The following is a 24,891-nucleotide window of genomic DNA, read 5'->3' on the forward strand; positions in this document are numbered from 1 at the left end:
CTTTAAGGTATAAAGTAAATAGTTACCCTTATTATCGGAATATGGAAGAGATTCCTCACTCTTGTCGTGGTAAGGCCCTCCATCATTATATTGAAATTCCAGTGAATTGTCAGTGTAGTCTGGATCTGGTGCTAATAGTGTCATCCATTCGGGCTGTTCTTGGTCTTCCTCGGCTATTTTTATGTCTTACCACTCATATTCATTTTCTTCGCCAGGAGGATGTTGTTTGGCCGGCTGCACTGTCTTGACAAAATTTGGACATTTGTCAGAAGACAGGAAATTATGCATCAACTCGGTCCAACTTTCAGCTTTTGACTTAAGCTCATCAATGGATCGCCAGTTTGGTCAATGTAGAAGCATCATTGTTCTGGAAAGGTCTTCACTTAGTGTCCATAATGCTCGAATTTGGATTTTTTTTCAGATTTGCAAATAAAGCCATACCAGGAATTCTTATTTTCACTCGGATGGTGGAGATATCTATCAAGCGGTGTTTGTTTGGTGACGGTGGATCATGTTCTTTCAAGTAATCTAGATCCCGGAAGACTGACAGATTGAAAGGAATGACTGCAGCTTAAAAGAGGAAGAGAAGAAAGTTCAAAGCAGGCTTCGACGCTTGATACGTCTCGTTTCGCCGTGTTCATCAGTAGTTTATTACATATTGACTTAGTCGTGGCCCCCGTTGTTTCATCGGCTGAATTGGTATTGTCATGAAAGAGATCTAGGAGAGCTTCAGGTGACTGATTTCCATTGCATGCATATCCTGAAACGTATTTTTTTCTGTTGCAATTATTTCGTCGACAGATGGATCTTCTGGATTGCTTCTTGATAGGATTAATAAATTATGGAAATACCTCCATTCGTTCTCCAACCCGGAGTTTTGAACTGAGAATGTTGAACAAGCAGGGGGTGGTCTCTCTTCATTTCAATGCGTAGTGACCCATACTTATCTTTAACGATTGCTGGTTCTGTCCTCAATGCTTTTCCCGAATCTAAGGCTGTCCCATACTCTATACGGCATGTTGGTTGTTGAATGTTGCTATGACACTTCGCCTGCCCTGCAGGTAGGGCCTAAGAATTGTACCTGCTGCCCCAATTGCATGATCGTAAGAGGCGACTAAACTTGGGATCTTATCTTTTCTCTTCTTTCTTAACAACTTTCTTCTTCCTAATGTCTCCCTTGACAATGCCTCACTTTTGGCCTTTAGTTGAGCGTTCGCCGCTGTGAGGAAGGTTTTGAGTTCTCTCCCCTAGCCGAGACATACCAGAGTGTTTAAAAATGGTAGTTGCTACTCCTGCTTAGCGCTCAGTATATTTGGAATGGGACGACTAGTTCGCCTGTTGTCAGTATAATGTGACCGGGTGGGGTATGCTTCAGTGAGATAGCACTTTAAATCGGCAGAAGTTCCGGCCTATCACAAGGAGACTTAACACGAACATACGCATTCACTACACGCATGCATGTCGCACTCACGGGACCGATCAGAAAACAACATGGCAGACAGGCAGCCATCTTGGATTTTGACAATTGAAGTTTATTATTGCTATTTCTCAGAAAGAACTGAAGTGATCTCTCTCTGAAATTTCATATGTAGGTTCCCCTTTGTCCCTTGTTATGCATATTGTATTTTGGGACCAATCGGATAACAACATGGCCGACAGGCAGCCATCTTGGATTTTGACAATTGAAGTTTTTTATCACTATTTCTTAGAAAGAACTGAAGGGATCTTTCTGAAATTTGATATATAAGTTGGCCGTGGTCTCTAGTTATGCATATTTCATTTTGGGACCAGTCGGGTAACAACATGGCCGACAAGCAGCCATCTTGGATTTTGACAATTGAAGTTTTTTTTTATCACTATTTCTCAGAAAGTTCTGAAGTGATCTTCCTGAAATTTCATATGTAGGTTCCCCTTGGTCCCTTATGCATATTGCATTTTGGGACCAATCGGATAACAACATGTTCGACAGGCAGCCATCTTGGATTTTTGTATTTATTTTATTAATATTGTAATTACCGCCCTAGCACTGAGCTAGCAAAGTTATTGTCAATCTCCACATCTCTATTATAGAATTTCTTAAAAGTAGCTACTCCTGACCAATCTGCTGTACGAAGTATATCACTCATCTTTACCCCGGACATAAGTGCTGCAGAAGTAGATGCACTCCTTGATGAACACACACCGTTAAGGGTCCTGTAAGACAAATAATTTCCTTGATTTACGTTTAACTGTTCTATTGATATATTCACGCAATGTCCTAACGACACACACTTTACTATTTGCAGAATACGAAACAAGCTCTATATGCCTGGAAGGTTTCCCTCTCTTAGATGTCTTTTCTAATTGAGATATTTCAAATATCACTTTCTCTCCGAACGTTCTCATATAATCAATATCCAAAAATTGTAATGCCTGCACCCTAGAAGCAGTGGTAAGAGCCGCCAGTGCAACTAAATATAAGAGTCAGATATTTCAAAGATAGTTCATGAAGTGGCCATAATGTTCGTAAGTAATTTAGCACTCTGGAAACGTCCCAGGTATATGAATATATAGGTTTTGGAGGTCTGGAGTTAAAATCCTTTCATCAGTCTGGTTATATGAACTGAACCCATGGACCATTTAACCCCGGGTAACGGTAATGTCTGGGTTAGCATATATTTATGACTATTACTAACAGAATAAGAAGCCCCGTCTTGAAAAATACCAGCAAGGTATTCTATTACCCGTATTTCAGCCGGGAGAAATGGATCAACTTGTCGCGAAATACACCTAATAACCCACTTTCTCCAAGCATGTTCATACTGCTTGATTGTGCCGACCCTCCAGGATGCCGTGATGGCCGAGGCAGTGTATGCTGAAATTCCCTGGTTCTCCAGTGCCTTCCTGTCACCACGCAGGCGGTAAGATTGATATGCCTCACCATAGGATGGTGCTCCGCGTTGTGTGGAAGCGTTAGCCTTGTGCCTTGGTAACCTGCAAGGAAGAGATATCAGGTTAGCTAAAACAAGGGAAAACCATGGCTGTGTAGACCAAAATGGCATAACCAATAGTGCTTGGTCAACCTGTTCACTAACAATTTTGTTCATAATTCTGCCCAATAAACTGAATGGTGGAAATATGTATGGTATTATATCATTCCAGGACACAGAAAAATCATCTACTATCAAAGCATCAGGGTCAAATGACCATGCGGCATAATAATCAATTCTAGTATTGAGCCTAGACGCAAATAAATCAATCCTTGGTTGAAAAAATGTTGAACATATCCTATCAAAAATATCTTGCTTTAATGTCCATTCAGTTAAGGGAAAAAAGTGCCTTTCGTAAGCGTACGCCCCCCATCATGGATGCATCAGTTTCTACCCATACTGTAGGGAGGGATTTATTCAATTAACATTTTTATTTTTCATACACATATAAATATATTGGTTTGGTTTGGTGTATTTAGTTCAACGTCCTATTAACAGCTAAGGTCATTTAAGTACGGCCTCCCGTGCGTGCGATATGCATGTGTGTGGTGAATGCGTATGTGTGTTTTGGGAGGCTGCGGTATGTTCGTGTTAAGTCTCTTGTGATAGTGCTCAAAAGGAGGATGGTTGTAAATTCATATTTAATAGTATACAGTATATAATATTATATGCTTTACATATATAACTTATATAAGTGTTCACATAAAGATGCGATTAGTTAGTGAGCAGTACTAATTTCCTCTTTGTTTCTCCACAGAACATTCTCCATCAATTCATTGTCCGTGTTTATGTTTCCGACACGAACCAACAACGACGTGGAAGGATGGCACGACCGCTTGCAAGATGGTAAGTGAGGAGAAACTTGCCGATTCCAGACAGAGGACAAGAGTTAAGTCTGTGGGGCAGATACAGGGCCGATGAAATCTCAACATCCCAAACCACAGGTACATTGTAAGTTTGAGCACGTGATCACTGCCGGGCTTTTGTCCATCATCCTGTGGAATAATTATACCCAACCACTGACAAGCAGACTAAGTGATCAATGCCGGGCTTTCGTCCACAATCCTGTGGACATACTTATACCCCCACCACTGGCAGGTATGGTATGGCAGTGATCAGGAAGAGGCGCTGAAAAAAGGCAGAAACCGTGTGCCACTTTATCATTGCACGGAACCAATAAGTTCGGATTTTAAGTAGAAGTTGTCGTGTACATTGAAGCCTGTCATGCCTAATGATATACAGCTGTATATCTTTTAATGTTTGTTTAGCAATGGCGTGTTGTGGAATAAATTGTGTTAGTCTTACGCTCGAAAGAAAAGTGTACGCTTGGAAGAAAAGTGTATCAGAAAAAGCATTGACATAATTTGCTTGCTACAGAAGGATAAGAGACGCGATGTGTAAGTATACTTTTTTTTTATTTTCGTAATATATAATGTAGTTTTATATTTAGGCACCAAACTTTTATAAGATACTGGCGAATAAATACACACCTAAACGGAATGACACGGGAGTGTCTTAATGGATTCCTGTGTTATACTCTATTAAATGATTTCAAGATAAGTCAAATATAAAATATGCCATGATTACTCGTTTAAAGGTAAGCATACATGGTAGACCTATCATTATAAACTGGTAAACGATATTCAATTTCAATATATGTTCTACATATGTGTATTGAATATAATGAAAACATGCTCATTGTAGACAGTACAGGGGGCTGCGTTCGTTAATGATATTATAGGAGAATGTGATTCCTTCCAGCGTCAGAGTTCGGTTTCCATGTGGCTGATTATGTTATATTCGCTGGGATGATCTCGTTCTCCATAGGGATAGGTGAGTCTGTGATGATTACTGTTAAAAAGAAAAATCGACGGATTTTTTTATAATCAATATAACATTTTCACATGATGAATCATTACGCTCGATGCGATTTAAATATTCATAAAATTGAAATATTCATAAGAATTTTTTTATTATATGTGAGAAATACTCGGCGAAACATAAAACACTTACGAATAAACACGTGGTTCCGTGTATGACTAGGTGTGTATTCCGCCTGTTCCGGTGGCGGACAGAAGACTACCTTGGAGTATCTGGTCGGGAATCGTCGACTGAGAATGTTACCGGTCGCCATCTCCCTTGTCGTTTCCTTCCAGTCGTCTATACTGGTACTAGGCTACCCTGCTGAAGTTTACATCTATGGCGGAGATCTCCTCTGGGAGAGTGTTGGGTTGATGATAGCCATGTTAGTGTCCGCACGAGTAGTGGCGCCACTGTTTCACCCTCTCAAGCTGACAAGTGTATTTGAGGTAAAGGATTAGTTGTACTTTTTAAAATAGGTTGCTTGCATAGTCAGACATCAAACCGTTATAAACAGGAAACGGTTTGGTTAGTTTTATTTGTTGAACGTCCTATCAACAGCTAAGGTCATTAACATAAAAGTTGTACAAGTTATTACAACTTGTTTCCGGATCCCATTCTTTCGTACTGTACTACTTTTTGTATAAGTTAATGTTAAATTATGAATGAAATAAAGAATATATTAAACCGTTATTCTTTAGAGATAACATACCGGTAAAGGAAAGCAATGAGTTATTTTCAAAAATGATTTGATTTTCCTCGTAAATTAATAACATAGGTATAATATCTAACGACAAAATGATCCAGCCGTTTAAGGGGCATCTAAACAGCAAATCCAGTCAAAACATTGATATTTTGCAGGCCTATAAATCCCTTTTATGGTGCAATGTCACAGAAGTAACATGATGAACTTTTAGTATGTATCATGGCAAACCGTGGGACTTGCTGTTGAAATGTAATTTGTTAAGCTGTTTGTAAATTTCAACAAAACGTAAGAAAAATGCATGTTTCAGGGGGACATAATTAACTCATTTGTATCCCATATATTACACAAACTTGCCATGTCGTTTTGCTCACAAGTGTCTAAAGCACAAAATAGGAGCATTGGTTTGACCAGCTTTGACGTTATTATATGTATAAACGCTGTTTTTATTTTGACCTTGAATTGCAAATGGCGGTCGTGAATGATATCACACAAATACGGCATATAAGGAGGTATTTAAAACCATAAAAAATGCTCTTATTAGACAATATAAAGTATTCTTGAAGTGGCAAGAAGACTACTTTTATGAAAAAATGTTCAACCGTTGAGTTTGGGGTAAAATATGCCTATTTCTGAAAAAGGCTGCAAACTCACCAATTTAACAAATTGACTTTAAAATGTTCTTCTTACTATGATGAGATGTCTTAAATGTATGATATAGGAGTATTGATATTAACTGAAATGCCCCCCCCCCCCCCCCCCCCCCCCCCCCCCCCCCTTTAAGCCATATTTGTGTAAAATTATTCACAGCCGCTATTTGCATTCCAAGGTCAAAACAAAATAAGTGTTTACACGTACATACAGTAAAATCCGGTCAAACAAATGCTCCTACCCTGTGCTATAGACACTTGTGAACATAACAGCTTGGCTATTTTTCAGGTTTGGTCATTTGCGTGACTTAGAATTATTCCATGCTACATCTCACCACAAAGTTACTCTATAGAAAAAACTGGTAGCATATATAGCAATTTATTGGTGATTGTAAGAAGCTACATGTCCAAACAAACATTTTGGTATATTACATGACATTTTTTGTGCAAATCTTTAGGTATTTATTCGTGTTTGAAATTCAACATTATTCTGCTATATAGATAACCCTTACGATAAAGTAATATATATATATATATAACATCCCGAAAGGTATTTGTATTCCATTCGAAAATGCTGTCTTCAGCAAGCCTTCATTATATCTAAGTTATGTCCAATATGATGTTCTCTCGATACGTTTTGACTGCTCGAAAAATATTTAAGTTTTCATGTTTGGATCTAATTCATATTGTCAGTTAGAGGTACATAACTGGGAAACAAACGTTCGAATGTTTTCTTGTCTGGTTCAGAAGCAGTAGTGTTCAATAGTTTGACGAGAAAAACCCATATTTTGGAGGTAGGTAAAGAGAAAAGCATTCGCCAGGACACTTACAGTCTTTCAGTTAATCGATTCCGTTTAGAGTTTTGGTTAAGTTTTATTTGTTTAACGTCCTATTAACAGCTAACGTCATTTAAGGACGGCCTCCCGTACGTGCGATACGCAAGCGTGTGGTGAGTGCGTTTGTGTGTTTTGGGAGGCTGTGATTTGTTCGTGTTAAGTCTCCTTGTGATAGGCCGGAACTTTTGCCGATTTATAGTGCTACCTCACTGAAGCATACTGCCGAAGACACCCAGCAGCACACCCTACCCGGTCACATTATACTGACAACGGGCGAACCAGTCGTCGCACTCAAAATATGCTGAGCGCTAAGCAGGAGTAGCAACTACCATTTTTAAAGACTCTGGTATGTCTCGGCCAGGGGACAGAACCCAAAGCCTTCCTCACGGGGGCGAACGCTTATCTAAAAGCCCTGCCCTGCAGGTAGGGCGTAAGAATTGTACCTGCTGCCCCCATTGCATGATCGTAAGAGGCGACTAAATTTGGGATCTTATCTTTTCTCTTCTTTCTGAACAACTTTCTTCTTCCTAATGTCTCCCTTGACAATGCCTCACTTTTGGCCTTCAGTTGAGCGTTCGCCCCTGTGAGGAAGGCTTTGGGTTCTGTCCCCTGGCCGAGACATACCAGAGTGGGACGACTGGTTCGCCCGTTGTCAGTATAATGTGACCGGGTGGGGTGTGCTGCTGGGTGTCTTCGGCATTATGCTTCAGTGAGGTAGCACTATAAATCGGCAAAAGTTCCGGCCTATCACAAGGAGACTTAACACGAACATACCGCAGCCTCCCAAAACACACATACGCACTCACCACAGGCATACATGTCGCACGCACGGGAGGCCGTCCTTAAATGACCTTAGCTGTTAATAGGACGTTAAACAAAATAAACCAAACCAATTATCTAAAAGCCAAACGTGAGGCATTGTCAATGGAGACATTAGGAAGAAGAAAGCTGTAAAGAAAGAAGGGAAAATATCCCAAATTTAGTCGCCTCTTACGATCATGCAATGAGGGCAGCAGGTACAATTCTTACGCCCTACCTGCAGGGACCTTCCGTTTAGAGTCTTTGAACTGTACCCATCACAGTTGCTACTTACGGGACTAATTTCGTTTCCGGAACGAGTTCTCTCGTGACTTTAGTTTACTTTCAAAAATACGTAATTAATCAATCGTTAACAAACCAAACTTAACGTACCAAAACGTTGTACGTGAGGATTTCATGTTCATTACTTTTCCATCTGTCTCGTGTACATTGCTTGCTGTTCCCGAAGTTGCATGCCTAAATATCATAAAAGCTGGTAACTGTATTTGTATGAAAATCCTGTTAGTGTTGGTCATCTTTAATATTTGGAGGTTTATGTATGCTAATAATGATTCCCTGATTTTCTTGCTTATTTCAAGCATTTCCTTCCCCTAGACTCACTGATTTTGTTTGTTTTATTATTGTATTACTAGGAACTTAATTTGAATTTAATGACACTATTTTGTATAAGATTTTTGTGATATTTTACAATTTCATTTGTTCCATTTTGATTGTGTAGTGACATCTAGATATAAGATTTTCATAAACATCACCTATTGTTCACTAATTGCGTAATGGGAAAAATATCTTTACTATAGGTAACGTAATAAAGCTAGCAAGTACTAAGTAGTGATTGCAATGTTTATTTTATTTATAGTATTTTGAACTTCGATACAAAAGCAAAGCACCCCGTACATTGGGAACAGTCATTGGGATGCTGTATTACGTACGTAGGCTTTGTTTATCCGTAAATATTCATAAAACTTGATCATATCTTAAATAGATTAAAGTTTGACTACATAACGTGTTTCTGCATGCTCTCTAAGTATTTATCGAGATTGAGGATAATGTTATTCGTGACCGAGAAATTCCACTATAAGATAAATATGCTCGTTATACAAACATGTCGTGCTAACTCATAAAAGATGAGAAACAGGATAGCTATAGAAACATGAAAAGTGGATATACACGAAAAATGTATGACGTAATATTTATACGATCATTTCAACTTCATGTTTACCGCACATATAGTTATCTAGGTAAGCGAAGACATCACACTGAAAAAAGAACAAATTTGAAATTCGATTTGGTTTGGTTTGGTTAAGTATTATTTAACGTCCTATCAACAGCTGTAGTCATTCAAAGATTATCTAGGTAAGGGAAGAAATCACACTGAAAAAAGAACAAATTTGAAATTCGATTTGGTTTGGTTTGGTTAAGTATTATTTAACGTCCTATCAACAGCTATAGTCATTCAAAGATTACACTATAATACCTGTTTTGAAAAGCAACATAGTTTACGTGAAATATTTTAATGACGCCGTTGCAGATATTTTATATGGGTATCGTTCTCTATGGACCAGCTACAGCTTTGGAAGCAGGTATGTATTTTTAAATCCGTCATGTTCGTATTATTCCGAGATACCCAACAATAAACCACAAATGTTTCACATTACCCCATTTTCACTTCTATGTAAGTAAAACAAATATTGTATCATTACATTGTGTGTAGACTTCGCTACTTTCTGGTATAACATGCCTTGAAGAAATAAATGTTAAAATGAAAATGTACATATTTACGTGTGCCACATAATAACAAGTCCACCAAGATAAACCCACCTGGACCGATCAGTTTAATAAAGCTTTCGTATGTCAAGGGGAGATCACAATAACTACACATAAATATATGTCTCCGCACCTGCATATTAATTAGATAAAGTCAAAATGTGGATTTAATTGCTACAATGTATTCCTCCAAATATAAAAAAAAAGTAAGAAATTAAGCTCGGTTATCGGAAAGTTTTAACACTGTACACTTAATGAACAAATTCCAATTAACGGTAACCTAGTGTTGAAATTCCAAATCTTTAATATGACCAATTGAATAGTATACCATCCCCAGTCTCGTATCAAAGCAGACTTCAACTAAAATGTCTGCCACTTCCTCGGAAACGGTGACCGGAAGATATATATTTATCACAGGGAACATCTCCAAATCATTTCATTTTTTTTATTTCAACAAGAAAGCTTTTTTACTTGCGTTGTTAGCTTTAAAGTGAAATGTATATTTGTTTCCAGTAACTGATTTTCCGTTTTGGGCTTCTGTGTTCATCGTGGCAGGGACAGCCATTATCTACACCTCTATAGTAAGTCGTTTGTATACGTCTAGTAAGATTTCTCATTGAAATATGATAGACATTATTAGAAGATCACGGGGAAATAGATATATCTTCATTATATAATATTAATAACATTAAAACCAGTCTTTCTAAATTGATTTAGTTATTACACTCTTAACGGTCCGTCAACACTATACGGTCATTGGGCTAATAAATGGCGAGCAAAATGGTCATAAAACAGAATATCAAATAAACGAAATAGGTTAATGTAACCGGTGCTTTGGAAAGGTGGCGGCCACTTTGTGGAACAACTTACCATCTGTTATCATGAAGTGGAAAACCCTAACAAAATTCAAGGAGGTTAAAACTCTGTTTATGTTTGGTTTAAATAGTCTTTTGTAGACGTCTTGTACACATTATCATCTTACTGCTCAAGTCGATATATGTTAGATATGTTGGGTACATTGTTTAACAACTGAATAACACTTGTTCATATATTATAATATGTATAGCGCATTGGAGTAACAGATTAGATAGTGCGCTATATAAATGTTGTATATTATATTAACATGCGCTTCCATGTGTCACGCCTGTACGAACAGAGTAAATTTCGTAAACATAATGGTATGATGAACAATACGAATGATTATACACGGATGAAACTATGTGAAATCATACATTATAGTTTTGTACAGGGTGGACTCAAAGTGGTCGTACGGATGGATGCATTACAATGTCTCATTATATCTTTGTACAGCGAGGAATTTAGGCGTTCGTGTTGACGGATGTATTACAATGTCTAATTACATCTGTTACAGAGCGGACGCAAGGCGGTCCTGTGAGCGGGCCTATTATAATGTTGTACTATTTCTCTATACAAGGCGGACTCAAGGCCGTCCTGTGGACCGATGCAATAAAATGATTTTTGATATTAAGCGATTACCGAGTTAGCCTCCCGTTACGAGATCTTCAACAAAATAGGGCTTAATTTATTGTGTGAAATTGTGTATTTTGGTCTGGCTGAGGATGGTCGTGTGTAAAGATCTATTTCAATGTCTCATTATATATATATATACAGGATGGACTCCAAGCCTTTTCTAAGGCGCTCGTGTTGACGTATGTATTACAATGCCTTATATCTCCGTACAGGTCAGACTCAAGGCGGTCGTGTTGACGTATGCATTACAATGTCTTATATCTCCGTACCGGTCAGACTCAAGGCGGTCTTGTTGACAGACGTTTCACAATGCCTTATATCTCCGTACAGGTCAGACTCAAGGCGGTCGTGTTGACGTATGTTTTACAATGCCTTATATCTCCGTACAGGTCAGACTCAAGGCGGTCGTGTTGACGTATGCATTACAATGTCTTATATCTCCGTACCGGTCAGACTCAAGGCGGTCTTGTTGACAGACGTTTCACAATGCCTTATATCTCCGTACAGGTCAGACTCAAGGCGGTCGTGTGGACAGATGGTTTACGATGCCTTATATCTCCGTACAGGTCAGACTCAAGGCGGTCGTGTGGACAGATGTTTTACAATGTCTTATTATACCCCCTACAGGGAGGACTCAAGGCGGTCGTGTGGACGGATGTATTACAATGCCTCATTATGACGATAGGCATGATCGCTGTCATCATAAAGGTAAGTACTGCAATCCCGATTTCTATGGTATTAATTTTTGTTCGAGATACATTTCAATCAGGCGCCTATGTAATACAAGACATACACATTATATTTGAATAGATATGAAAACAGTGGGGACCGAAACGTTAGGGAAGTTGGAATGAACTTTTTGATTAAACAATGGCTAAATGAGCCGCCGGCTGGGATTTAGGTCCTTAAGTCATAAAAATCTAAATTGAGTTTTTGGTATTTTCATAATCTAGAAATCTGGTGTGCGACATGCATGCGTGTGGTGAGTGCGTATGTGTGTTTTGGGAGGCTGCTGTATGTTCGTGTTAAGTCTCCTTGTGATAGGCCGGAACTTTTGCCGATTTATAGTGCTACCTCACTAGAGCATACTGCCGAATACACTCAGCAGGACACCCCACCCGGTCATATTGTACTGACAACGGGCGAACCAGTCGTCCCATTCCCAATATGCTGAGCGCTAAGCAGGAGTAGCAACTACCATTTTTAAAGACTCTGGTATGTCTCGGCTAGGGGACAGAACCCAAAGCCTTCCTCACAGCGGCGAACGCTCAACTAATGGCCAAAAGTGAGGCATTGAGACATTAGGAAGAAGAAAGTTGTTCAGAAAGGAGAGAAAAGATAAGATCCCAAATTTAGTCGCCTCCTACGATCATGCATTGGGGGTAGCAGGTACAATTCTTACGCCCTACCTGAAGGGCAGAACTTAAGGTTGGTTTGGTTTATTTTGTTTAACGTCCTATTAACAGCTAAGGTCATTAAGGACCTAAATGCCAGCCGGCGGCTCAAATATAAAGGTAATATAAAGGTAAGATAGATTTTGACCATGTGTTCCGAAAGGGTAAGCGTCTTCTACTTCATTGACGAAACACACCATGTAGGTCGGGGTGGTAGTTCCAATGTTTTCTGTTCTGGGGACATTGGAGAGCCGCTATATCCCACTGCCCGTTGATATAACAAGAGGCCCATGGGGCCTGTATCACTCACCTGGTTGGATTTGACCAAATGTCAAAATAATGTTCATGTTCAATTTGTTAATACATATACTCGCTAGGGGACTGAAAGACCTCACGGATTATTTTTTGGCCCCTTGGGATTCAAGAGTCACCATTGATGCAAAATCTGTTCCCCTTCCCCAAAGGATGTTTTTGACCAAACTGGGTTCAAATCCATTCATAACTTTGTGACTAGTAACGATTTAAAGGAATTTTCTCTATTTCCCCTATTTGGCCCCTTGGGGGTCAGTCACCAATTATGCAAAATCTGTTTCCCTTCCCCAAGGATGTTTCTGACTAAATTTGGTTAAAATCCATTAATAACTTTATGACTAGTAGCGATTTAAAGGATTAACACCTATTTCCCCTATTTGGCCCCGCCCCTCAGGCCCCTGAGGGTTCAGAGTAAAAAAAAATACAAACTCTGTTCCCTTTTCCCCAAGGATGTTCCTAAACAAATTTGGTGAAAATCAATTCAATACTTTAGGACTAGTAGCAATTTAAAGAAATGTTGACGGACGACGAGGTGGGCTTAAAAGCACAAAATGACATAGCAGTGAGGAAAGAAACTTAGTCGCCTTCTGCATTGGGATACAAACAAAAGACACCAAACCCAGCAACGAGTTAAAGTGCTTAACGGCCTATCAACGCTATAAAGTCATCAGGGCCAAAGAAAGTGATTAAAAAAGGAGCCAAATAGACAGGAGACGAAATGACATAAAAAACGAAACATGTAAAAATGTAGATATATATAAGTACACTCACGATCAGTTTAAAATTAAAAAAATGCTATGGCCACTCAAATCTTGTGATACAGATCAATAACTTTCAGAAAATTCAAAATTTTGTTTATACTAACAGACTCGAAAAGAATCTTCAGATTTGCTATGCTGTTGTAAAAACTCTCTCTTGCAAGTTGTAGATCAATGCAATAACGGTAAACGGGGGGTCATTGCACACGATGCATTGAGGCTGGTCCTCACGCTTCAATAAGTAAGAATGGTTCCATAAGTAGGAATGCGTTATATATATATATGTAGGGCCCATCCTAAGACGGGCAAGAACAATCTCGTCTCGTCGATTGTCTATGTAGCAAGGAGATCATTCGCCAATATTTCCTTTGATTGAAAGTAATTTATTATCTATATATCGATACCATTCATTTTGCCACTATGATAATAAAACATATGTAACAAGCGGCTTAAAATCGGTAAAATGAAGTTTAAAATCAGTTGGTGGAAGTGATAATGTCGCTTTTGCGGCGTGATCTGCTTTTTTAATTGCCAAGTATTCCTGCAACAAGAGGAGATGAATTGACAACATTCATGATCCAATTAGCAAATGTCAGTTCATGTTTAACAAAAGCTGAATAATGAGTCAATATACAGTTGTCGTAGAAAACATAAGTAAGACTAGGTCGAATATCACTTGTTTGGTGTTCTTCGGTCAATTTCTGTGTCACTGCCCCAGATTTAATCCCTGTTTGTTACAGGCCACATTCGATGTAGGGGATTTTAGAAAGGTTTTGCGAATCAACTACGATAATCTGCGGATTAACTATCTGAAGTGAGTATGTAATAATGTTAAAATGTGATTGAATTCCGATTTGGTTTTGTTTTGTACATTATATATTTCATCAACTAACACGACCAATGCGATACACGACTGCAAAACCCTATATCAGCAAGTGATAACGCTGGAGGAATATTTCGGCCTGAAAGTCTTAAATATTTTGAATGTCTTAGATATTGAGCTAAAGTTACAATTTACTCGGAATTAGTTTAATATTTGATGTAAAATTTCAGAATTCGAGTATAATATCTGAATTCACGTCTTCTTTTGTGTGTTTTTGGAGCTGATCCCATACGTACTAAAAAAGTACGTTTGGAAACGTGCATTCAGTACTTTGGTCATATATGTACATTTCAGCTGATATATAACCGACAATGAGTTTGAAATGTACAATTCAGTAACGAGTTCCAATTCAAAAGTTCGTTTCAAATATCTACAACTGTAACTTGATTTCACTTTTCATTCCAAGCTTTGATCCTGATCCGACGGTTCGGCATACGTTTTGGTCACTGTGTGTCGGGTCATCTATTGGATTGTTTGGAATGTCTTTTAACCAGGCAACGGTACAGCGCATTAGCTCTGTCAAGACATTGTCTGAAGCTAAAAAGTAAGATTTTTACGACAATAGTTAATGTCTTCCGAGTAGAATTTACTTTACGTACATTATGCATACCAAGGTACTTTAAAAGTAGATGGCACCGATTGGTTTTGTTTTTATTTATGTAACGTTCTACCAAGAGCTTAAGTCAGAGATGGCACCGAAAACACTCCGATAAATGTGCCTAATTTAGATTTATTATATTGTTCCTTAAGTATTCTGAATGTCTATTATTGATTTTTTTTTTTAGATTGTTTTCTACAAGATACACTATATTGTTTTTCTACGACAGTATTTATGCAACAAATCACGATACATTTCGGTTATTAACAACATTTTTGGGAAAGGAACTGAGGCAATTAGTGCCATTATGCAGCTTCTCTGTTATTTTCCTGCAAGCAAAATATCTTTAGCTTTCATGTAGTTTTGATGAATGCGGATGTAGATGCATTGTGTTATTACGTTGGATGCATTGATTACGGAAATAACTGCGCGTTCTGTAATATATTTCAAACCGTCTCTTGCAACTCTTTCACTCGCTCACCGTGTTTTAATGCATTCAAAACGTTCTAACAATCAAACGCTTTTCAAATATGACACAAATTCATAAGAGTAAATGGTTTTATGAGTTTCAATGCGTTATTGCAAGAAGAAACAGTGCATTCAAAAGCTCCATGAATTTTCCAGAATTCTCTATTTCGCCGGTCCAGCATTCTTTGTACTTGGCGCTATTGTGAATATTGAAGGAATGGTTACGTTTGCCTATTTCAATGTTGTTGGCTGTGATCCTATGGAGGCTGGTATCATTAGTAATGCGAACCAGGTGGGTTTACTAGAGTTCAGCGTTGTTTGATCTTGTGTTATTGTGTAACGACCCTTAAACATTTGATTACTGAACCAATAGAGACATCTAAATATTTTATATAATAACGTAAATAAGTATGTTAAAGTAATTAATTGTCAGGGGTTTACGTCACCAAGTCTCTACTCATCCGGTATAATAATTCGAAGGGGTAATGTTACACATTTGGAAATACTACATATACACATATGGTTTGAAATGGCATTGTTGCCGAAACTTAATGTCACACCATAGGGAATGTGAAAGGAACACAAAACGACCTTGTTACTGAAATATCCTAAGATCTTGATAATTGGAAGGTTTTGAAAGCATGTTTCGAAAATAACGTATATATCATACGTTATAAAAACAAGTACATGTAGTTGCATTCTACTGCAGTCGTATGCCTAATTCGTCGTAACTTGCGTAACTATAAGACTGTGATCATATAAAGTACATGGATATTGTACTTCATTGAAAATTGAACAATTGCGTTTTTCTGCAGGAAACGCTTCATTGTTAAATCAAACTCAAAATAAGCCGCACTCCGGTGGCAACCAAAACATCTTGAACAAAGCCGATCTCGAAAATAAGCCATGCAGGATCATGAGATATCTACACAAATGTCAACATAAATAGAAAAAAAAGAGATAATTACGGATCCAACTTCATAATCAGCCGTTGTCTTACCTATGAATATACTAAAGATATAAATGATGAAAAAAATATCGCTTTTGTGTATTTAGTTGTTAGCTTACATGGTGGTGAGAGTGTTTCATGGTCTTCCTGGACTCGCCGGGCTGTTCCTTGCATCATTGTTTAGTGCCTCCTTAAGGTTGGTTGGAAACATACTTGGACCAATTGTTAAAATAAAAGTTCAATAAATGAAATCAAAAAAGAAAATCGTCGAAAATAAATCTTAAGCAATGATCACAGCCCTAATGATGTCATGTTTCAGTACAATTTCATCCGGACTGAGTTGCCTTAGCGCTCAGACAGTTGAGGATTTCATTAAACCTCGGTACAAGGACATGTCCGACGCGAAAGCCACAGCCATAGCAAAGGCATCAGGTAGGAGGGATGCGTATGATTTGGAATATGTAAATATGGTAAATACTATCTTCACTGCTTTTAATTGAGGTATCTTCATTTTACACTTGAAAATGGTGTTTTTCCATTTAAAAAATCTAACCTGTAAGTATCTTTGACAAAACAGCACATTTTTTCTTTGCCTGTAAATTGTTTGGTTTATATACCTCATTGAATGTTGAAGGGATTATTTCAGTTCTTATTTATGGAGGATGTTCGGTAACCATCACTGCTATCATAGTCAACGTAACTGGATCACTTAGTCAGGTATGTTGGATTGCATTCATTAAATGAATGTCATTAGTTTATTTATATAAGACTACGGACCATTTTGATAGAATATTTATATCTGGCTTTAGTTTACTTGAATGCTGTATAACGTCCTATTCATTACCATGGCTTTTTTTTAACGTCCTGGTAACAACTATGGCCATTTAAGGCCTACCTTGTTTGTGATTATGTGTCCGTCTCCTTGCGAAACTGGCCTCGACTTAAAACGAAGTGTCAAATATGTATGTCAAGAGAAGGAACATTGTATAAAGATTATCTCTTCCACTTTATTGCACCAACAAACATGTAAGTAAAGTTCACAGATTTTATCGACTTGAGCAAACGGGTATAGAAATACCTGTTTATGACAATTACTAAATATTGGTTGCCGGCGTATCGTATCTTCCATTATTACAGGTAAACGATTGCGTTCTATTGACGATGCATAAATCCTTCGCCTAATGATGAACTTTACTGTTTTGAATGGTTTTCCAGATAGGCGCATCATTACTTACATGCTTCTCGGGTCCACTGGCTGGAATGTTCTTCCTTTCCATATTTTGCCCTTGGGCTACTAAAAAGGTAAGTCTAAAATGCATTTTTCTTCGATTATTAAATAATGTCCAAATCATTTTACCGTGATATTTTCATATTGTGATACATGGTGATTATTGTTTTTTTTTTCAAATACATAATCATATTTTAAATGGCATAGCATACCGATGTAAATTATCAAGGTGGATTCGGCTTTAACAGCAAGGTACATGTATATAGCAGAGGGAGGTAATGTATACATATTCTTTTTTTTGTAAAATGTTTTAAGTATAGAAATGAAATTTTGTTCGTAAATGAATTGATGCAAAAATCATGCGAATTTGTTCAAACATTCTTACAATTACCCTAACGGTGAAACAGGGTGGATTAGAAGTTTCATCATCGTCCGTCCGTCCACTCAGTTTACCACACTTTTCTCGCCCCATGCTTCAAGGTATGTTGGTGAAAGCTGCTATGTAACTTCATTATGAGTAGCTTTATAGCAAGTTCGAGTTGATTACAAATTGAGTCCGATACTGTAGGGCCAAAAACGAATTTAAATACGTCAGCTCAGCATACATATTTTGTCCTTCCAGGACACGTCAGCGATGCTAAGGGCCTACAGTTTTGATATATAGGAGGCGACCGACAAAAACTCAAAATCTGGAAGGGGAAGGTGCAAAAGCCCCATAATTTGTGAGATATCAAAATATGACTAATAAATGTGTATATTTTGAACCGTGACACTATCGAATGAATTATAAAACGTGTATCTATATTATTGTAAACATCGGGAAGAATATTTCAACAGCAGCGTCCATCAATTTGAAAATATTGCAAAATATCGAGAATAACAGGTATTAACAGTCGAAATGTATCTATCACAAGCATATGGATATCATATTCCCCATTTCGAAGATTTTAAGGAAAACGAAACCTCATACAAATCTCCGTAACATTATCCTGTATAGAATACTGAGTAGTTATCCCGACGTTATACCTGTCATAATGTTTATATTCATATCTCGAATCCGTTTATGTACGCACAAGACTTTTTAATCGCCGGAAGGGATGGTAAAGGGAAAAAGATTTTGTTCTGTATTCATTATCCTAATATGATGTCAAATTGATAATTTATATATAAAACATATGTTATCGAAGCTAATACTAAATCAACAAAATTCTATCAAAAGGGATTCCTTATTGGCGGAGTAATTTCGATGTTATTTGTACTGTGGTTATCACTTGGATTGAACTTCTTCACGTCTGCACCCAGTCAACCCTGGCTACCATCAAATCCAACGGATACATGTTTTGTTGAATCTACATCATTCGAAAATTCAACTAAGCTCCAGAAATCGATCTGCCTTCATGAATACATCTGCTTTTGGATCTACTGACATATCCTCGCGGATTGCAATTTACAAACAGGAAATGGATATTTTCAATTCTGTTGAACCGTAAGTAGATATTGCTTGTTATCCACAAAGTCATGAAAATGTCCCTCTATTGCCTAGTATTTAAAATTTGAGGGTTATAAAATCTCTAATTCCACGTATATTGAACTAACAGATGGCAAAAAAATGCTATAATTGAAGATTTCTTTTCACGAATAGGGAAATTGGTTTAATCAAAGTACTGAAAGTACAGTAAACGAACATTATTGTTTAATTCAAAATCAGTAATCTTCTAAGTTTAAAGTTGATAAATTGACTGATTTTGATTTAAGAATTGCAAATAATTTGACATATTTATCTGGAATATGCACTAAATTTAGGCTAGTTCCTTCGTTAGTTAGGCATATTTCAACTTAATATGATGAAACACGCATAAAGAATTGCTGAAAACCAAAACTAGAGCTGCTGATCAAGGCCTGAATTAGGAATGTATCGTATTGAAATTGTACTCAAGCATGTATGGTACTTCAAAATAAAAACTTGAGTCCTTTTTGTTCAGGAATCATTTGATGTTAATAAATCTTTCTATGAGAAAATATACTCCTGGTATACTTATTGTAAACAATGTGATAAAGGATAACAACCAGATAGAGACTGTATCTTCATCGAATGATTTAGCTGACAGGAAAAGAAAACTCCAAGCTTCGTTTTCAACTTCAAACCTGATCACAAAGATTACTTGGTTTGGTTTGGTTTATTTTGTTTAACGTCCTATTAACAGCTAAGGTCATTTAAGGACGGCCTCCCGTGCGTGCGACATGCATGCGTGTGGTGAGTGCGTATGTGTGTTTTGGGAGGCTGCGGTATGTTCGTGTTAGGTCTCCTTGTGATAGGACGGAACTTTTGCCGATTTATAGTGCTACCTCACTGAAGCATACTGCCGAAGACACCCAGCAGCACACCCCACCCGGTCACATTATACTGACAACGGGCGAACCAGTCGTCCCACTCCTTATTTGCTGAGCGCTAAGCAGGAGCAGCAACTACGATTTTTAAAGACTCTGGTATGTCCCGGCCAGGGGGACAGAACCCAAAGCCTTCCTCACAGGGGCGAACGCTCAACTAAAGGCCAAAAGTGAGGCATTGTCAAGGGAGAGATTAGGAAGAAGAAAGTTGTTCAGAAAGAAGAGAAAAGATAAGATCCCAAGTTTAGTCGCAAGATTACAGAAGTCCATCCGATTCCCTATTTATTGTCCCTTTCCAATATTGCTCATCCAATCATACTGAACCACACAATACACAAAACATACACGTTTATGTGGAGAGAACATTGTTATATAAAAATTGGAATGATACAGAGGAGATTTGCAAGTTTTAGTTCACCTTTGGTCATGGGAGGTTTATGTAAAATGTCATATTTAATTAGTAATTTTGAGAATACATTTATGAAGCTCTATTCTGTACTTTCTACTATGAATATAAAATCAAATTAAAACAAGAGGTCCATGGGGCCTGTATCGCTCACCTTCTTGGATTAGACCAAATGAAAAATAATGTTCATGTTCAATTCGTTTTGTCAATCTCAAACAATGCTATATATGGTTATGGTGTAGGGATCCCAACTGCTTTAAAGAAATGACGAAGTCCAGACTCTCTAAGGGTCTGAAAGACTTCAAGAATTGATTTTAGAACATACATTCATAACTTTATGACTAGCAGCGATTTAAAGGAATTACCTCTATTCCCCCTATGGGGCCCTGCCCCTTTGGCCCCTCAGGGGTCAGATTCACCATTTAAGCAAAATCTGTTCCCCTTCCCTAAAGGATGTTTCTGACCAAATGGGGTTCAAATTCATTCAAAACTTTATGACTAGTAGCGATTTGAAGGAATTACCTCAATTTCCCCTATTGGGCCCCGCCCCTCAGGCCCCTTGGGGGTCAGAGTCACCATTTATGCAAAATCTGATCCCCTTCCCCAAAGGATGTTTCTGACCGAATTGGGTTTAAATCCATTAATAACTTGATGACTAGTAGCGATTTAAAGGAATTGCCTCAATTTCCCCTATTGGGCCCCACCCCTCAGGCCCCATGGGGGTCAATCACCATTTATGCAAAATCTAATCCCCTTCTGCCAAGGATGTTTCTGACCAAATTTGGACAAAATCCAATAGGAACTTTTTGACTAGTAGCGATTTGAAGGAATTATTTCTATTTCCCATGTGGAGCCCCGCCCCTTTGGCCCTTCGGGGGTCAGAGTCACCATTTATGCAAAATCTGTTCCCCTTCCCCCAAGAATGTTTGTGACCAAATTGGGTTCAAATCCATTCATAACTTTATGACTAGTAACGATTTAAAGGAATTGCCTGTATTTACCCTATTGGGCCCCGACCCTCAGGCCCCTTGTGGGTCAGAGTCACCATTTATGCAAAATCTGATCCCCTTCCCCAAAGGATGTTTCTGACCGAATTGGGTTTAAATCCATTAATAACTTGATGACTAGTACCGATTTAAAGGAATTGCCTCAATTTCCCCTATTGGGCCCCACCCCTCAGGCCCCATGGGGGTCAGTCACCATTTATGCAAAATCTAATCCCCTTCTGCCAAGGATGTTTCTGACCAAATTTGGACAAAATCCAATAGGAACTTTTTGACTAGTAGCGATTTGAAGCAAATGTTGACGGACGACGGACGGACGGCGGACGGACGCCGCACCTATGGCATAAGCTCACCGGTCCAAGTGAGCTTAAAATGGGTTGTGGGAACAGACTTATATTTACTTGGAATTACCAAAACGGAGAAAAACAGTGCTTAAATTGGCATTATTTGCAGGGAATGGACATAGATCATTCTCTTTTAAAATATCGATTTCGGGTCCATTTTGGAAATTCAACTATGACGGCAATCATGCCGCGAATCGCGAAGGATTAAAACAATAATTTAAAATACTTCCCAATATTTTACATATGATACATTTGGACATTGGAGAACAAAAATTGTGTCTATTCTCTGAAAATAATGCTAATTTAAGCACTATTTTCTCCCGTTTCGGTATTTCCAAGTCCGTTTCAGTAAATAACCATACCGCTCGTCTGTTCGTATATTGTTGTCCTTGCCGAAATAAAAACAAGCTATATAATTGTTCATTTTTAACATGACAACAACTGCCAACCACACGTATCCATAAATATTGATATCATCTGAATATTGCCGTAGTTGTCTGTCACTTCGATTGTCGATTGTAAACCCCATGCCAAAGTCATGCAGGAATCGGCCAATTAAATTGGTTTAACTTTTGATTTCCTTAATCTTGGAGTTACCTCCCTTACAACAGTAATACGTTCTAAGTATCGGCTACAACAAGCAATCCCGTGCACATAATAACAAATTATCATTTGTATTTGATTTATTGGCCGTTTTCGTCAAAGGAAAATGGTATTTGGAAATGAATGGCAACATTAACGCTATGACCAGTCACCCTGACCACAAATACCTCCTAATTGTAAGCCTACACAGTACTATATCCCAAACGCGTAGCCTAATGTATAATACAATGTATCGTCTCGAATGCCGTTTTCGATAAATTTCTTTCTCTTAATTACAGAAATACACACCTAGTTGATAATGATGTAACATTCTAGTAAATATATTTTACACATTTAAGTAAAATTGCGGACATATTTGCAGACCTATGTTATAATGTCAGCCATTTTTTAATGAACACGGAAGGGCAAAAATATCAAAACATCCGGAGATGAATGCGCCGGTGTAATCGTTGTTTACCCAATATATTGACCTGGAGTTGATTCGGAAAGTTCAGGTTCATTTAGTCTTCACATTTCGATAGCGTTATGCATTTCGAAAATCGTATGCAGCTTGAAAACATCTACTGAATATGTTTCAACATTTTTGGTAAAACTACTAAATAAAACGAAGATGTTTTTGTAAGTAAATTATTTGAAGCGTAAGGCCATGGCGCCAGCCATATTTCATTGAAACAGACAGTAGGTGGCGTTTGATGAATGTGGTTACCATGGTTATATTTCCCAGGCTAGTTCTTGATTGCAATAATCGAACATTAATGTTCGTTTTAAAAAACGGTGATACACGAGCCTGTACTGCAAAATATATGAAAAAAGCTAACGGTTTTAAAATATTTTCATGGCGGGGGCTTAATACGCCTGATGATATTTTCCAAACGGGTTTTTTTTTACACTGCTAGCCGATTTAATACTCGATTACTCAAATAACAATTAAGCTAATTCTTAATAAACCCAACCTCGGTAAATCCCAATTATAGTTGCTAAATATATGTATTAAATCTCGTTCTTTGATTCCGCCTAGGAAAAGCCTTGAGAAACTGTATTCAGTCTCGTTTCGTTGGTTTGGAGCCATTGGCGTGGTGATATCGGTTGTTCTTGGTGCAATTGTGAGCTATCTCACAGGTAGGTTTTATAATTTGAAATTCTCTTTGAATTGAAGAAAACAGATTAATATCATGTGTACTTAATTATTTGAAGCGACATAATATCTTTTAGGCTGATGAATATGCAAAACTGCAGGAATATATAGAAATTGAATTATTTTTCGCTTTTAGATTTCTAAACGACACCTTCATACTTGTCAATTATTCAGATAAAATACAATAACATTAATCTGTATTGATTGATTGTATTTAAATGTTTATATATTTATGAATTGTTTTGATCATAATCTTCATTTTTACCCTACTCGATTTTCAGATCATCAATCCACGGACGAGGTGGATGTGAGATACATATTACCTCTGGGTGACCAATTGTTTCCGTATCTACCAAAGAAAGCTCGCAAATATCTGGAGTTCGGGGTTGATTTTGAAAAGGTACTTTTCACAATTACATAAAACGTTTGACAACCGATTCGAATGCATTTAGTAATAATGTTCACTTACATTTGTTAAAAATTTGGACCATCATATTAGAAGGACCGGTCAAGTTTCTTAATCTCTATGAATTGACGCTGCTCATTCAGACGATTAATCATGATGTGATAGTGCGGGCTAAATGTTGTTAATGGTCTTTCCCACGGCGACAGTGTGGCCTGCCCCTTTAGTAAAAAAACCACACACACCTTGTTTATAAACATGACAAGGCGAAATCAAGTGTAAGGGCATGCATCTTTTAGTGGCGCCACTTTCGTTACTTAAGAAAAGTAAACTGCATTCAAATTGACTATTATTATTGAAATTAAATAGTGTTCACCAAGAAAAACTCGAATAGTGAAATTAAAACAAGCGTTCATTTTATATTTCCAGAGAAAAAGATGGTTGGAGCAACAGGATGTGGAAATCCTAAGACCAAAAGAGTTAGAACTGAGAATCGAATTGGATTCGACCAACAACAATGATGTTATATAAACAATAAGGATGAACCTTCTGATTTCAACAAAAGATCAATCTGACGAGGCTGTGGACATATATGTAGATTAAGCAGCTAACATTAATCATGATAGAACAGTGATTGGTAAATTGGTAAAGGAACTAACATAGTATAATGAATGACAACAAATTAACAAGTTTTTAAATATACACACCGATAAAAACTTAAAAGGTGATCTATATTTTATCATACAAGCCATTTTTTTTTTAAAGATACTTCAATATGGTGTATAAATTTTTAGTTCTCTGGGGCTATTGATAGCCTCGAGAACTATAGCCATCGGTCGAAAAAATTGCTGTTTTGCACCTTGTAAACAGATTTTAACTAAAATGTGCATTCATGGCTGTATGTTGTGATGTCAGATAATAGGTAT

At 37.7% G+C, this 24,891-nt stretch overlaps 1 protein-coding gene across 1 annotated transcript; it reads left to right on the forward strand.

Moving 5' to 3' along the window:
• Window positions 1-2,835: 2,835 nt before the first annotated feature.
• On the forward strand, window positions 2,836-15,827 carry LOC117342691 (sodium-coupled monocarboxylate transporter 1-like). The gene is made up of 8 exons (XM_033904899.1): window positions 2,836-2,900; window positions 3,727-3,815; window positions 4,731-4,802; window positions 5,013-5,278; window positions 11,720-11,800; window positions 14,297-14,370; window positions 14,846-14,983; window positions 15,662-15,827. Exons 1-8 carry the CDS (start codon window positions 2,836-2,838, stop codon window positions 15,825-15,827), a joined length of 951 nt encoding a protein of 316 aa, XP_033760790.1.
• The last annotated feature ends 9,064 nt before the right edge of the window (window positions 15,828-24,891 follow it).

The sequence above is a fragment of the Pecten maximus genome, chromosome 14, assembly GCF_902652985.1.
Source record: "Pecten maximus chromosome 14, xPecMax1.1, whole genome shotgun sequence".
Lineage (NCBI taxonomy): Eukaryota > Metazoa > Mollusca > Bivalvia > Pectinida > Pectinidae > Pecten > Pecten maximus.

Coding starts and splice junctions, on each gene's coding strand:
- LOC117342691 (XM_033904899.1), top strand. CDS start 2,836: ATGGCCGAGGCAGTGTATGCTGAAATTCCCTGGTTCTCCAGTGCCTTC. Junction 3,816..4,730: donor GCACGACCGCTTGCAAGATG/GTAAGTGAGGAG, acceptor GATTCCTTCCAG/CGTCAGAGTTCGGTTTCCAT. Junction 14,984..15,661: donor ACATTGTCTGAAGCTAAAAA/GTAAGATTTTTA, acceptor TGAATTTTCCAG/AATTCTCTATTTCGCCGGTC.